The sequence below is a fragment of the Rhipicephalus sanguineus genome, chromosome 1, assembly GCF_013339695.2.
Source record: "Rhipicephalus sanguineus isolate Rsan-2018 chromosome 1, BIME_Rsan_1.4, whole genome shotgun sequence".
Lineage (NCBI taxonomy): Eukaryota > Metazoa > Arthropoda > Arachnida > Ixodida > Ixodidae > Rhipicephalus > Rhipicephalus sanguineus.
This window is the reverse complement of record NC_051176.1, coordinates 106,621,667-106,637,483: the sequence shown is the minus strand read 5'-3', so window position 1 is coordinate 106,637,483 and position 15,817 is coordinate 106,621,667. Positions and strand designations below refer to the sequence as shown.

Below are 15,817 nucleotides of genomic sequence, written 5' to 3'. Positions count from 1 at the left end.
TGGTGACGTCAAGTAAAGGAAACAAATTTACATTTTAACGTGAAAATTTGGACGAGCTGGTGATGCATGGAATACCAGCTTTGTTACCAAATCTACATTTATTTGGGCTGACAGTCATATAAGCCAAAGATTGCACCAGTCTTGTCTTTAGTTACGGTCAGATTGTAGAATAGTTTGTTCAGTGATGTTACTAACGTAATCATCAACATAATCATTAGCTAACGTTCGACAAGACACGTGCAAGTGCAAGGCGTTAACGTAGCGTATGAAAAGAAGCGGACCTATTAGGGATCCCTGCGGTACGACGTAGGCGGCGTGTTTGTTAGAAGCGGGGTTTATTAAGCGATACATACTGTAAACGGTTATCTAAAAATTCTTTGAACCATGTTACAATATCAATATGCAGATGAAAATGAGGAAGCTTTACCAATTGGAACTGAAGAGATATATTGATGTGATCTGCTAAACATACTCACGTCGGCGGAGATGTGATGCTAAGGTACGCTGACGATGCAGCTGTTATAGCTGCTGCCCACAAGGGATCTAGAGCATAAAACTAATCCAGAAATAAAAAAAAAAAATTTGTGTGTGGCTTTCAGCGAATAAACTAATTAACACTTTGTGATTAGAAAACTAAAAAAAAAAATTATGGCAGCTCCGCACTAGTGGTGCCAAGCCTGAAAGAAGAGCGCAGCTGAGTGGCCTTCCTTGTTTCTCTTTATATTTTTCTTCCTTTCTTCTCTTTCTTTCTCTTTCTCTGTGTTTCTTGTATCTGTTTTTTGTACCTGTTGCTTTATATTTCTTTCTTTCTCTCTCTATCTATATTCTTTCTCTTTCTAGCTCTTTCTATCTTCACTTCTCTTTCTTCCCTTTCTTCCTCTCTGTCTCTGCTTCTTTCTCTCTCTTTCTGTGTTTCTCTTTATTTCTCTCTTTCTCTTTTGCTCTGTTTCTTATTATATCTCTTTCTATGCCTTTCTCTGTCTTTCTATCTTTTCATGTCTTCATTCTCTTTATTTCTCTCTATTTCTCTCTCTCTCTCTCTATTTTCTCTTTCTTTCTATCTCTTTCTTTCTCTCTATCTCACGCGTTTCACGTGCTTCACATCGCCAAGCATATTTTGATTTAACGCTCGCGTCTGCTTGTACTCGGTAGTGGAGCTTGCCCAATTCCTGTGGCGCATACCCGCCTGTGGTTTCCTGTGGTCTCCTGTGGACACCAAGGTTTTTACGGCCGGCTTAAATGGCTGCTCTGTTAATGCGCTATTTTTCACTCTCAATACTGAGATGTAAGTAGTGAATCCATTTGAATTGCATTAGAAATGTGCATGCTTGAACAGACGAAATATTTCAAATATCTGGGTGTAGTTTTCGATAGCCATTTGAACTGGCAAAGCCAAATTAACTCTGTACTTATTATTAAATGTGTTTAAGCAGAGTTTCGTGCCTATACATGGCTCCGGCTACTCCTCTTCCCTTACTTATTAATCAGCGTCACGAACTTATAAATAAAAGTACACTCACTCACGGCAATGTCCATTTAAAAGGAATGTTCACACGTCATGCATAATGTCCACGTGATGACAACAATGTCCACACACAAGACACATTTGCTAAACTAGTATCTGGATGCAGTATGTTATGAAGCGCTAGAAATGATTTTATAAGCAATATTCTCACAATTCTCTATTTCTCATTTTTTCATTGTCACCGATCATATTGCATGGTTTCATGGGGATAAACTTTAGATCATATCTAGAACCCATGCGGATCGTTCAAAAGCGGGCCCTTCAAATAATAAACAATGCTAGGTACGACCTACACAGCGCGCCATTGTTTCGTAAAATGGAAATAATACCTTTTGATAACTTACGTCACCAAAAAATTGCACTTACTGTCCATGGTGTCATTGAATATAACCTTCCTTTTCATATATCAATCTTTTATTCCTCTTCCCGTCTTGCTAGACGGGCCACATTACACAGTTTCAATCTTCCGCCTACTAACAATGCTTATGGCAAACGACTACTGCAGTTTGGAGGGGTTATGCTCTGGAACGATATACCGTGTCAAATGAAAGACACAAAATGATTTTCCTGTGCACTTACGTAAAAGATACTTTCTTCAGAAAAATGAATCAACAATAATACTAGCATGCACTTTTGCTGTATTTTCATTTTCATTACAGATTGATTAAAAACCTAAGAAAACATATTAGACATGTTTTACATGCTTTTCTGTATTTATAATTTTGTTGTACTGTATAGATACAATCCGTTTCATGTACGTAACTTTATTTTGTACGATACTACGATTGACTTGTCATAATTATTTTTCTTTTCTTTATGTCTTACTCTATAGTTTTTTTTTCCTTTTTTTATTTTCATTGAAGTGCGCTTCAAATACCTGCTTTGTTACCTTTGTTACCACAATCTGTTAATGAAATTTCTCGGCGCTCACACTCGTGGGCACAACTTGAAACTAGGTGATCGGCCTCTTCGCATGCGGGAATACCCACATGCGAAGGTATCCACTGGCAAATGAGGGGACACCCCACTAGAAATATTGTTTGTGGCAGATTTTACAATACTGCATGTAACTAGGCAGTCGCAGTCTTTTCTCAACAGTCTCCTAAGGGCAGCACAAGAATCTGTCAGTATGACAACCTTTGGTGCTCCTAATTCTTCTCGAACCTATTTCAGAGCAACAACAATCGCTGATGGTTTCGCAGTTGTTGATGAAGATGGATGCGGTATACGAAACACCCGTCTGATGTTAGTCGAAGGGCAATAGAAAGCTGCAGAGCCACCTTGGCCATCGCTACGTACAGATGCATCTGTAAATACATGAAGATAATCGTCAAATTTTTCACATAGGTGCGACTGGGCCAACTGAAATAGTGCCGAAACTGGATGGTCAGACGTTTTATGTATTCCGGGAATGGACAGAAGAATGGGGAAGGTCCACTGGTTGTGCTCTTTCGGGGTTGTGAAGGTAGTGGAATCTTCTGAACTGCCGGCGTGACCAGCGTGTAGCAAGCGGATTGCGCCCTTCCCGTATTCGTGGTCGTGAATTGCCTCGTCGTGACAGAGCCCTCTTATATAAGCTAATAGTTGGCTCTGTATTAGTGTGTGAGCGATTATACAGTCAAGGGGTGCTATGCAGGATGGCCCGAGTTTGGCGAAACTCGGGATCTTTCCGAGCTCTGGCGACACCCCCTTTTGAACGAGCTAATAGTACGAGAAGGTGAAATCCATCCCTCATCGCGCGCTCCGTTCCATTGGTTACGATGGAACGCGCGGCGTTACGTCAAGGGCGGTCGAGAAGGTTGGGTGGTGTCGTCAAACTTCTTTCATTTGTTTGTCGTTCCACTGACTGCATAAGTGCACCCATGCAAGACAAGTGGCAGAAAGCTGTACGAACTATATTTTTTATGTGTGCGCGGGCCGTTTGAATTCATTTTCAAGCGTTTAATGTCTGCACTAAGTATCCTTTAGGATAATCAGCACCGTGTCCTCTGAGATTAGTTCCGCCCGAGCGCCTTATAACACGGCGGCTAGAGCTTATCGCCGAGGCCACGTGTATAATCACCATGGTCGGCCTGTACATTCTAGCGCGTTTCTCGGCCGGCACGCGCCCTCGTCGCTCTCTTCTTCATCGTCTGCTCGCTCGCAGACCACGTGCGCCCGGCTGATTAGCTAATTGGCTGGGCGGTATACCTAGCTAAGTCAGGGCGTGCTATGACGAAGCTGATTAGGCCAAATCATGCGAAGGCTGAGCTAGCTAAGCCACGTCTTACTAAGACCATGCTAATGAAGTCGTGTAAAGCTAGGAACAAGGTAATTAAGAGCATGCTAACTAACACGACGCTAATCAGGAGCATGTAATTAAAACCAAGATTATCAGGACCTTACTCACCGAGATCGTGTTAATTAGGGTCGTGCTAATTAAGACTGTGCTAATTACATCTGTACTATTCAGGACCTTGAGTATTAAACCTGAGTAATTGATGCCGTAATTAAGACACTATAAATTAATGTTAACTAACACGACGCCAATTAGGAGCGTGTTAATTAGGATCGTGCTCATTAGAATTATGCTAATTAGCTCTGTACTATACAGGACCTTCCGAAATAAACCTGAATCATAATGCCGCTGTAATTAAAACATCGACAGTTAGTGATAATTAACACGGCGCTAATTAGGAACGTGTACTTAAAACCAAGATAATGAAGACTTTACTTACTGAAGTCGTGTTAATTAGGATCGTGCTAACTAGTATTATGCTAATTACGTACGTGCTATTCTGGACCTTGCGAATTAACTGTAACAAAACGGAAACTTGGGCCAGTTGGTTGTACTTCATATTTACCGGCAGCGCAACCACACACACGGACAGAGAAAAGAAGCGAAACGGAAACACAGCGCTGACACTCACAACTAAACGTTTTATTGCAGAAACAACACATATGATCAACCCCCCCTGGGTACTTAATGTCGTGGTAATTAAAACATAAACAATTAAGAAAGAACATTCAATATCATGTTAGTTAGGACCTTCCTAATCAATAGCACCAATATTGAAACCGAACTGACACGGTCATTACTCCGAAGCAGACCAAGCATACTGAGTAGACGAGCCACGTAAAACGCTAGAAGACGCTAGGTGATCACAAGCTCCTCCGATGGCTGTAGCCTTCGCACAAGTAGTGCGAGCTGACCAAATTATTTTATATGCAAAGAAGCTGCTGAGTAGCGTCCACCGCATAAAACACTTGAAAAGCACACCGGCACTATGACAGTTACGAGTTGAACTGGGGCCTTATCAGAATCAACGAGTTTGTGCCCGAGTTCGCGCGTCAATCAATTTGGTTGACAGACGCCCGCGGCGAAGAACGGGTCCGCCCACCACGTTTCCTCTTGCCGAGGAACAGTGCTCACGACGCAACGCCAGCGAGCGGCACGATTCATCTATGAGCCTAATCGCACAGACTATGCACACACGCACGAAGAACTAAAGGTTATATCATCACGTGGCTACAATGTATCGCATTCACTTTCACCGCTCTCACGACGTACCACTCACAGCTATGGAGCAAGCGCCCCTGGTGGGATTTTCGGCGAGAACTATTTACTTGTTTACTATTTACTTGTTTGTGGAGGCATTGTTTCTACCGATTCGCTACTACAGAAAAATCTTCAGACGTGTAATGTAAGTATAGCAGTAACCTGTCCGTTTATTTATCTGTAATATTCCAGAGAAGCGAAACGAGCTGCACTAGAGTGCTGCGCGTGCGCCCGTGTTGCCTTCGAGAGTGGAAATTTCCATGTTGCAGGTGGAACGAAAGAATTTTCCGAAAGAGGACAAACGCCCACGAACACGCCCGTGGGAGGCGCGATGATCAGTTGGCAAAAAGATAGCGCGACAATCACGCTGACGTCGCTGCACTGTCAAAATGTTGACTGAGGGGCGGCGCTGACGCGTTCGCACGCGGTGTTCCTTTGAAAACCGCCGCAAATGCCGCACATGCGCATGTGACGCCATTCTCGTTCTTGTAGCCGTTTTTATCAACGCCGCTATCGCGTGCTCCGCACTGTCTTCCTGTCATGACCACCGTAATGCAAGCTCGGAGCAAACTCGTGTGCCCGAGAAGCTCGGGCCATCCTGCATAGCACCCAAGGTCGTGTGGACAGTCCGTCATGTACGTCGTGTGGCTCCTGTGAGACGCTACAACGCATAATTTTTTTAGTGTACCGCATTCGTTACGCAGCAAGCACTCCTCATCAAGGAATATGGACTTATTGGTCTGAAGTGTACGAACCTTGTACGTATGTGTATGATCGCCTGTTCCCGGGAGGTTAGGCTGTTCGGCGTGACCAGGCCCATCCAGCCTTACTTACTTTCTTAAAAAATACCGATTTAGCCTCGCGCTTACAGACATGTTTCCATTTGACCACTTGTGTTTACGTCTATGCTATTTGTTTTGTTTCCTTTCCTATTTTGTTTCGTCTTTCTTTTCCCCCTATTTTCCTTTCCTCTATGTTTCCCCTTTCCCAAATGAACAGGCAGGCGTTGTGGCCCTATAGGTGGCAGTTGTCAGCCTGTTCCCTCCCTATTTCCTCTGTGTCTTCGTGTTTTCTATGTATTCAAACCAAATAAGTAAATAAATAAATAAATAAATAAATAAATAAATAAATAAATAAATAAATAAATAAATAATGTAATTACATATTCACTTAGAACCCCTGCTAGTCAATGGTTATGAGTCAAACAAGTGTTGTGTATATTCATGTACTAACAGAACTAAAGATAAAAGAAAAAAAAAATCGGCAGATCCCACGCCGTGTGCGAACCAGTCAGCGAGTGTTTCTATTCTCCCTTTTTTTTTTGTTGCTTTGAGCCAATCTTTAGCAGGTGGATTGACGTGTTTTTGTAAGTGTGGTAGTTGTGTGTACATCGTGGTCTTACTAGGCGCGTTCACAACATTGGCGTTTAGAGGGTAGCATAGGGTCTGACATAACGTCACCACTCACGTTAGATTGCAAACGTCAGTATTATCGAAACGAAGTACACTTTACAGTGCGATGATGTGAATATTATAAGTAACTTTCGTTAGCGTATTCCTCTGCGGTCGATCAACGCTTGATTATAGCTTGCTGAATCATAGGAATACAAATGTAATGTTTGTCAGACTGCTATAAAAGCGGGGTCAACACTGGAACCACAGTTGATGTTAACCTGACATGACGCTTGTGTCTTAGGAGTACATATGTAGTGTTTATTGCTTTGTTATAAAATTAGATAGCCAGCACTGCAACCATAATTGACGCTGCACTGACATTACGCCTGCATAGGGCGTCTTTACAAAGCAGCTTCTAGACCTGGCGTGGCTCTGGGGTAGAATACATGACTGCCATGCAAAATGCTTGGGTCCGATTCCTGCTGGGATCCTAATTTTTATTATTTGTGTGCTGGTGTGTGGACACACACACACACACCCATGGCAGGAAACTGGCCTGTCCCGTTATGGTGCGCGATCCTGCAGAAAAATAATTTTAATCTAGTTGACTAACTCCGTGTACATGAATGTTCTTGCTATCAGTCGTCACCGAAAGCGCCCTCTCCACTGCTGTGTCCACGGTTCAAGGTCTCCGTGTAATTTTGACTGCCTAGATTTTTTCCTAACGCGCGCCTGAATATAAGCGCACTATAGTGTTTTCATATCCCGACTTAATCGGAATGCGGACGGCTCTCCAAGGATTTCATTGCGAGGCATTGTGCTCATCATGACAGCAGAATAAACAACGTTAACCGCAATTCTGTAACGTTAGTTAAATTATTGCCACATATTATCGCGCTAGTCACATCAGATATCACCCAGACGCGCTCGATGCCTTACCCTGCTGTTTTTTTCTGCATATAGGAGACAAAACGCTGATCGCATGCTAGTGCTACAGGTTACAGGCCCCGGCTAACTCGACGAGGGAGATGTGAGGTGAAATACATTTAATCGAGCTTTTGAAGCACTTAACATAAGGAATGGGCAAAAGCGGTAAAACTATGGTCATAAGCGTACACGTGAATGACGGTTATCTCATTCATTCAGAACCGTAATACTATAAGGGAGCGGGGGACGAGTTCACAGAGGTTTTCGTTCGTAAGTGCTCGTTGCCATTGGCCGGCCGCCTTCGCTAAGGATATGTCTGGCATCGGGATTGGCTGAAATTTTCTCTTACGAACTGTTCTGGCGTAAGATGTCTTTGTGAATATGGGCCCAGTACTGCTTGGTTAAATTTATTAGAAAGTGTGGAAATACAACGGAGGAGTGTAGTTGACTTGCCCCAGCCTCTGATTATACACATGTAGAAAGCATAATCTGTGCCTCTTTCCTTGCTCTTGTACCATTCAAACTACATCATCCCTTTTTCCAGTGTAGGGTAGCGTACCGGTTATTCGATATTGGTTACCATCCCTGCCTTTCCCTTTTCTCCTCTTCCTTAATCTGTGTCGTACGTCGACGGCCGATTTTGCTCAAAAACGTTTCTTACAAAAATACACTCTGTGTGTGTGTTTTTTTTTTTCACTGTCAGTATACCATTCATTGCCGCCACGAAATGCCACGCAGAACACGCCACCATTGTCGTGTCTTGCGTGTTCGCGCTGGGAGAGCTAAAAACTCGAGGGCGCTGTGAATGGAGGCACGTGTTCTCAGTCATGGTCGCTCATTTAAGCATCTGTAAACGAGGTCAAAAAAAAAAAAGAACTACCTATCTACATACCGTAAAGCATCTAGGATGAGCTATAGAATACGTATTTCGCATTCATGCAGAGAGAAAAAAACCAAGGTGAACACAAGCTGGAATCAGCTCACCTTGCCGACGGGTGATTGCTTCTGTCGACGAGTGCGGATTGCGTGCAGCGCGCGAGCGCTGCATGGATAGTAGTGACAAATCTTAAGGGTCGCGGAAGTTTCGTCTACGACGTAATGTTTCCCGCTCGAAGGTCCATTACATTTTAGTCAAATCAACGAGCACTTGTAGCGCGAAAGCTCAACGAACTGCGATTTCGGACCGAAAGAAAGCAAGGCGTACGTTGTGTTTCATTTTTTTCTGTTTGTCCCAATGTCACAACGCCACACAACTGTGTTCCAGCGAAAACAGCGCTAGGAGCCAGCGGCCGATGTTTTGGTCCGTTTTTAAATCACCTAGGCGCCAGAATTTCTTTTGTTGATGCATTCGGCGAACATTGTTAAATCGAGCGAGGAGGTCCAGTCGCTTGCCAGTGTTTGGTCGCTTTATTTCGTTTCGTTTTGGGGAGATGGGGGGATTCGGGGGGGGGGGGGTTACATGGCACGCTCATTGTCCGATCACTGCCGTTTCGCTCGCGTGATATACATCAAAATTGGTATTGCGCGACGCGACTGTATCATGAACGTAAATCAGAGGTGGAAACTTAAAAATCATGACATGCAAGTCATGTACGACATGATTTACATGCTAGGCTCATGGTGCACTCACCGCCGTTTCGCTCGCTTGATATGCACCAAAATTGGTAGTGCGCGGCGTGACTGTATGGCAAACATAAATGACAGGGGGAAACTTGAAAATTATGACATGCATGTTATGTACGACATGATTTACATGCCACGCTCATGGCCGTTTCGCTCGCGTAATATACACCAAAACGGCTATTGCGCGACGCGACTGTATGATGAACGTAAATGAGAGGTGGAAGCTTGAAAATAACGACATACAAGTCATGTATGACATGATTTACATGCTAGGCTCATGCGGCACTCGCGGCCGTTTCGCTAGTTTGATATACGCCAAAACTGGCATTGCGCGACGTGACTGTGTGATGAACGTACATACATCAGAGGTGGTAACGGTAAAATCATGACATGATTTACATGCCATGCTCATGGTGCGGTCGCGGCTGTTTCGCTAGCTTGCTTTACACCAAACTTCGTATAGCGCGATGTTACTGTATGATGAACATAAATGTCAGGTGGTTACTTGAATATCATAATATGCGCGCCATGTATGGCATGAGTTACATGCTACATTCATGGTGCGCTTATGGCCGTTTGGTTGGCTTGATATAAACCAAGATTGGTATTGCGCGACGCGACTGTATGACGAACGTAAGTGAGAGGTCGTAGCATGCAAGTCATGCCACGCATGTCATGTACGACATGATTTACATGCTACGCTCACGGTGCGCTCTAGGCCGTTTCGCTGGCTTGACATGTACCAAATTCGGTATTGCGCGACGTGACTGCATGAAGAACATAAGTGATAGGTGGTAACGTGAAAATCATGACATGCATGTCTTGTACGATATGATTTGCATGTCACGCTGGTGGTGCGCTCGCGGCCGGTTCGCTAGCTTGATATACACCAAAATATGTATTGCGCGGCGGGACTGTATGAGGAATATAAATGACAGGTCCTAACATGCGAATCATGACATGCATGTCATGCACGGTATGATTTACATGACACTGTCATGGTGCACTTTCGGCCGTTTTGTTAACTGGATATATATCAAAACTGGTATGGCATTACACGAGTGCGTGATGAACATAAATGAGAGGTCATGCATTGTATATCCCAGAATATACGTTTCATTAGCATGGTATATACCGGATTGTACATGCATGCATGCATGGCAAACATGCAATATATAGTGAAGTAGATGCCGTGGCATGAATGGCTTCACTTGCCTCAAAGACAAACAAGGCGATCTAGCAGCCCCTTGCCGGCTGCTTCGCATTACATCAATTCCCACAGTGCGTGTGACCTGCCGTACTTTTTTTTTTTTTTTGCAGTCGTATCAATGTAGCATTCGTTACATATAGCCACAGAAACTACCAGCACTCGAGTGCGACGAGTTCGCTCTCTTTCGTCCTCGTTCGCTCTATCGGTTATGTCGACGCCAATGGCGACGCCGCTCAGCGCAGGAACGGTGCCTAATAGCTGCGCTCTAAAACGCCAGGCCTCCGCGGGAACGCGCAGCACAGTCCCAGCGAAAGCTGGAAGAGCGGTCTTTCTAGAGCCCATTCTAAACTCTCTTGGGGCAACTAATACACGTACACATGGAAGGTATCCACTACGCCATAAATCACAATTTTTGTTAAGTAGGACAGCACCCACTATGCCATTATTCGTCTTTCTGCGGATAAGTGAGGTACCCGCTATACATCTGTAAGGTATTATGTGCACTTTGTTGATGCTGCATGTGGCTGATGACGATGAAGAATGGTGGCTGAGCACTTTGCATTGGTAGGAAGCATTAAACCACACACTCGTTGACATTTTCCACTATGTGATGACAGGTTGTCGTTCTACTCTTCTGCCACGCTATACTATACGTATAATCTTCTTTTAAAAGAATTCAGCGCTAAACTTTAAACACAGGCACACAGTAACGTCATGTCTTTCTGTATGCCTGTGTTTAAAGTTTACAGCTGATGTCTTTTAAAAGAAAAATATGCATCACGAACTAGCCCCACAACGTGTTTTATATTACGTAAGAAGTTAACGCGATTCCTTGCTCCACCTGACGCTTGTATAGGGTTTTTTTGGAAATGAGTTTCAAGCGCCAGCGTGGCTCTGTGGTAAAATATTCAACTGCACCGCAGAAGGCGTGGGTTCAAGCCCCATTCGATCCTGAGTATTTCTTTCTCATTTTATTTTTTCATGTGAATCGGTTACGCCACCGACGGCGACGGCGACGGCTACGAAAAAATTTGTTTCACACTTCAGCCCATGGCGCAGGTATTTCAACTCCTTTTTTGAGAGCGCAATACATGGACTGCTGACACATGCACTATACCAGTTCTATCTATCTATCCATTCAGCTTCTACCTCTCATCTCTTGCTCGAACATGGCGCAAGCCGCACTTCCGTGGGGTTAGCTGTTAATTAGAACAGTTAGAGAGCACATGGGTTATCAAGCATGTACGGCTCTTTAATCGCTCAACTTTCGAATACTGATGATAACTGTGGCAGATGGAGGCATGACATTCAAAAGTAAACGCCTGTTGTTACCACAGTTCAAAACGTCTATGCAAGCTCCAACCTGCCAGGCTTTTCTGTTGTTGTCCTAAATAATTTGTTCAATTGCGTACGGCGGCTAACAACTACTACTTGAGTTGTATTACTCAAAGGGGAGGGCGTTATTTGAACGGGAAATCCAAACTGATCATAAGTGCGTATATTCGTATTTAAAGGAGTCGAAACACTGTACGGTTCAGCTAAATTAGTTTGAACTAAACACTTCACGAACTGGTCTATGTGCGCTCGCAATATCAATGTGCTTAGAGGGAATTCTGACAGTGGTAGAAATTTCGACAAGTCATGTTTCAAAATTATCTACTGAATTTCTCATGTTCGTCAGTTAGGTGTGCCTCGTATACTGGTTGAGAGGCGTTTCCTCAAAGGAGTAAGTTGATCAGTAATGCATCTTGCCGCACGTCTGAGGGCGTTCATCTGAAAATGGGTGCTAGTTTCATAAGTGCGTTCGACATGTCTTTTAACCTTTGGCGCACCGGTTAAAATTATCGTTTGCAACATTTACACTGAAGACCCTGGCTTAAAAGATGTTCTCTAAAACCTTTTTATGAGTCAGGTATTTATAAGAAATTGTCTGCAATTAGTGTGCGCACACTCGAGTAACTTATAGCTCAGTCATCAGAATTCGAGGCAGTTTTTGAAAATTGGAATTCAGTTTTAAAAAAAGAGATATAGCAAAAATTAACTACACATACGTTTTGGCTTTGAGAGACGTTCGATGTCCCGAGGGAAAGCACAGCATGCGCATTTGACACAGTTTTCGGCAAACACTCCCCGCGTTAAGTGCACCAGCAGGTTTGACCAGGACGTTTACATATAGTTTTCCACACATGGATTTTCTGGGCGATTTGATCTCTTCTTCTTCTTCCCTACTTTTTTTTTCTTTTTGCTGACAATGTTACAGTTATGCTAACAATGCCGCTATAGCAATTCGGGCCTTCGTTCCTATCTCCACGGTGACCACACGGAATAGTAAAACCAACATTGCTAAGACGCGATAACTTCCTTTACGTTCTTTCAAAGTAGAGTAGTTCTTTTACTTTTTTTTTTTCGTAACATTTCTTTAACTCGTCCAAGTCACCTATCCCGCGTCATGATTTGCTTGGTCACAAGCCACGAGTGACTGAGGTTTATACACTTTCGTCTTAATCCCGCATAAACCTTCGGGAAGAAAGAATGACAAGCATATTATACCTTCTTCACCACAGCGGCGAACCCGTCCCCCATCCAACAAAATGCCGGTAACTCGAGCCCCATCTACTGCCGGTCGTGCGGCGCTTCGCGATACGTTTAGGGCTTCGTAGTTCAGGCGACCGATTCGGGAGGGAGCCTCGAGCCCACGACTCTGTGCGTCATCCCCCTCAACCTTTCGTCGCGCAAAAGGAGATGGAATATCAGCCGAGCGATGGCGCCGTGACCCATGCGTGTCTCCTGTCTCCTGTCACGCCCTCCCTTTTGACGGATGGCGTTATCGGAACTTCGCTCGAGCTCCACAATGACAATTGTGAGGCAGCGTTGTGTCTTTCGCCGCTTAGCTCACCGGTGTTAGCTGCGAGGCGGCGAGCAACACGATGGATGCCGTCGCTTTTCACGTGCTTCGCGATGTATTGCCCGCCTTACTCGCATCATTCGTGCTGTATTCCGTGGCCGCTGCAGCCGCAGCGTTCGCATGCTTGGCCGGCCTGTTGGTCTACATAAAGTGGAAGCAACGCGAAACACTTGTCTACATAGGAAAGTTCCCCGGTCGAACGGAGCCGATCCCCTTGCTGACCACATGGTCGATACATCGGACCCTTTCCAAAGAGGCGCACCGTTTGGACATTGCAACCCGTAAGCTTTCGCACTATCCGCACATTTCATTCCAACGCGTCCTTGGCACTACTTCTCGCCATTTGCTTCGATATTCATCTATTATCGCTTCAATCGGCTGGCACAATCCCCAGTGTCATCTTACCTTGGTAGCGATCGCGCAGTGTCTAGCTGAAACGTAAGAGCCGTTAACCTTGGATCCTCTGTCTACGCCGGCTGATTTAATCACATTGAAATGTTTTAGCGCTACTTGCGTTCAGTTGTATGAAGCGCTGTGCAAGTCTATGAGGAAGCAATGTTTGATGCGTGCATGTACGCTCTTATGACGCGTCTTCTTTTCGTTTCTATCCAAACAGATTTGTTTCAGGTGGCCTTTGGGTTCTCCCGGATTTACAAGAAACATGGCATGTTTCGATTTTACGACGCCACTCATCCCGTTCTCGTACTGTTCAAAGCTGAAGCTCTCGAGGTAACTATAAACGTCAGCTCATGTCATGACCGCGATCTCTCTCAGTAACATAAAGTCCTGAAGACTCAACCTTTTTCAGGAACTTTTGGCGAGTAACACGATACTTAGGAAAGGTCATGAATATGAACTAATCAAGCCATGGCTCGGCACTGGTCTTCTTACAAGGTAAATGTTTATTCGTTTTATAGCACTGCCTTATGCGCTGTATTTCCCCTTTTGCTGCTTTAGAAGGAGAGAAAGTGACAAGGATAAAAAAAAAAGGCATCGGTGTGGCACACAGTTAAAAGACGTAGGAATTCTTTATTGTACTTTTTGATATTTAGTATTTTATGCAGAGAGCTGCAATGCGCGGTAGTCGCTCCTCAGTACGCCGTGTGTTAACATCTTCTGTCATTATATACCTGCAATGTCAGACTCACTTGTCTTGTAGTGGAAGTCCGATTACACTTGTCGCGCTGGTACTGCTGTCACAAGGGTATAAATTTGGCCTTGTTGGTAAGGCATAATACGACTCCTTTAGCTCAAAGCAGCACAAGGACAGAAAGGGAGGGACACAACTCGTAGCTCACGTTTTGTGTCTCTCCCTTCTTGGTCCTTGTGTTTCTTTGCGCTAAAAAAGTCGTATTACTACTGTCAACGTCAATGCTCTTTCTATATGACCTGTCAAGAAAAAGTTACCAAGTGGAGAAAGTAAAGTTAAAATTGAACTTTACTGATGAACTGATATCTCATGCCGATGACGCGTTATCCGATAAGTGATCATCTATATATCGATGATCATTCACTTAAGCACGCAAGCATTTGTCACTATGGTGACAAATGCTTCCGTACTTACGTTGGTTCAAACGTGTTTGCAGGTTTACCACCCGCCCCCCTCTTCTTCTTTTTTTTTTTATTGCACAAAACAGGAGTATAACTATCGAAATGCGGTTTCCTTCCGTTGCTGTTATTGTCAGTCAAATTTGCCGATGTTTAACTGACGACAACGCAAGGATGTCTTACAGTACCTGCGCCAGGCTACAAACCTTGTGGCTAACAGCATAAAATGTGCCTGTTAAGTTTCCATTGAGGAACATACAGCACTGGCAGCTATCGAAATGTAGGGAAATATAAAATATAACTGAGCTTAATTGTAGCAAAGGAGAAATAAGTTTCAGCCAGTTGGTTGGTACTCATGATTAAACAGCGTAGAAGAGTATGGCAAAAGGTGAGAGTCCGCATGAGACAAGTGCTGACGAACAACTGAACATTTTGTTCAGACGGAAAAGAACACACGTACGATTACGCGCGCTACTTACAGATAAGTAAAATATGAAAATGTCTGCTGACATCGTCACGTGTTTTTCTCTTCTTTCTATTTCGACAGCTTGCCATTAGGCATAGTAAAACACGGTGTCAAAGATACACGAACAAATTTAATTCGAGCAAGAGGTTTAGCTGCGAATGATGAAATGGTCGATGGATATTCAACGATCAAGGCCTGGTGGTAGGCGAGGCCTGAGGTCTGTTGCACGTAGGTGGCGAAGAGGGCCTAAGTGCAAACCTGGGCAAGTCCAAGGGAAGTGTGTCACTGTCACATTGCAGATTGTGGCGTCACATCATGTTTCACATCACATAAATGAAACATCAGGGCAGCAGTGCTACAGACGGTGTACTTATACGAGTATGCATGTGTCAGCATTTTTGCAGATAGAAAAGGCTTCAACAGTCTCTCTTTCGCGGTAATTGTTGTGCACATACCGGATGCCAGTAGTAGATGAATGCAGTACACAACGGAATGTTCCCTGCAAAAGTAGACAACGTTACTTTTTGCAGGAAACAAATTGGATGTTGCGCTTAACTCGGCACACTTAGCTCACCGACACCCCCTCACCTCCTGGCTTATGTAGAATCTTGCAACCAGGTTTTGCTGCTTAGTCTTAGCGAAAACGTTTTGCGATGTTTCCGCGTCATAAAAGGTTTCGAA

The 15,817-nt window shown here is 44.1% G+C and overlaps 2 protein-coding genes across 2 annotated transcripts in view; one reads left to right on the top strand and one right to left on the bottom strand.

Moving 5' to 3' along the window:
- LOC119395151 (cytochrome P450 4c3-like) overlaps positions 1-15,817 on the bottom strand; it is a 387,183-nt gene that overhangs the window by 37,053 nt on the left and 334,313 nt on the right. The window lies entirely within an intron of this gene.
- Positions 13,027-15,817, top strand: part of LOC119395130 (cytochrome P450 4c3) — a 63,187-nt gene continuing 60,396 nt past the window's right edge. The window contains exons 1-3 of the mRNA XM_037662420.2: positions 13,027-13,403; positions 13,739-13,851; positions 13,931-14,016. Coding sequence (XP_037518348.1) covers positions 13,145-13,403; positions 13,739-13,851; positions 13,931-14,016 — 458 coding nt within the window. The 5' untranslated portion in view covers positions 13,027-13,144. The remainder of the gene's footprint in view (positions 13,404-13,738; positions 13,852-13,930; positions 14,017-15,817) is intronic.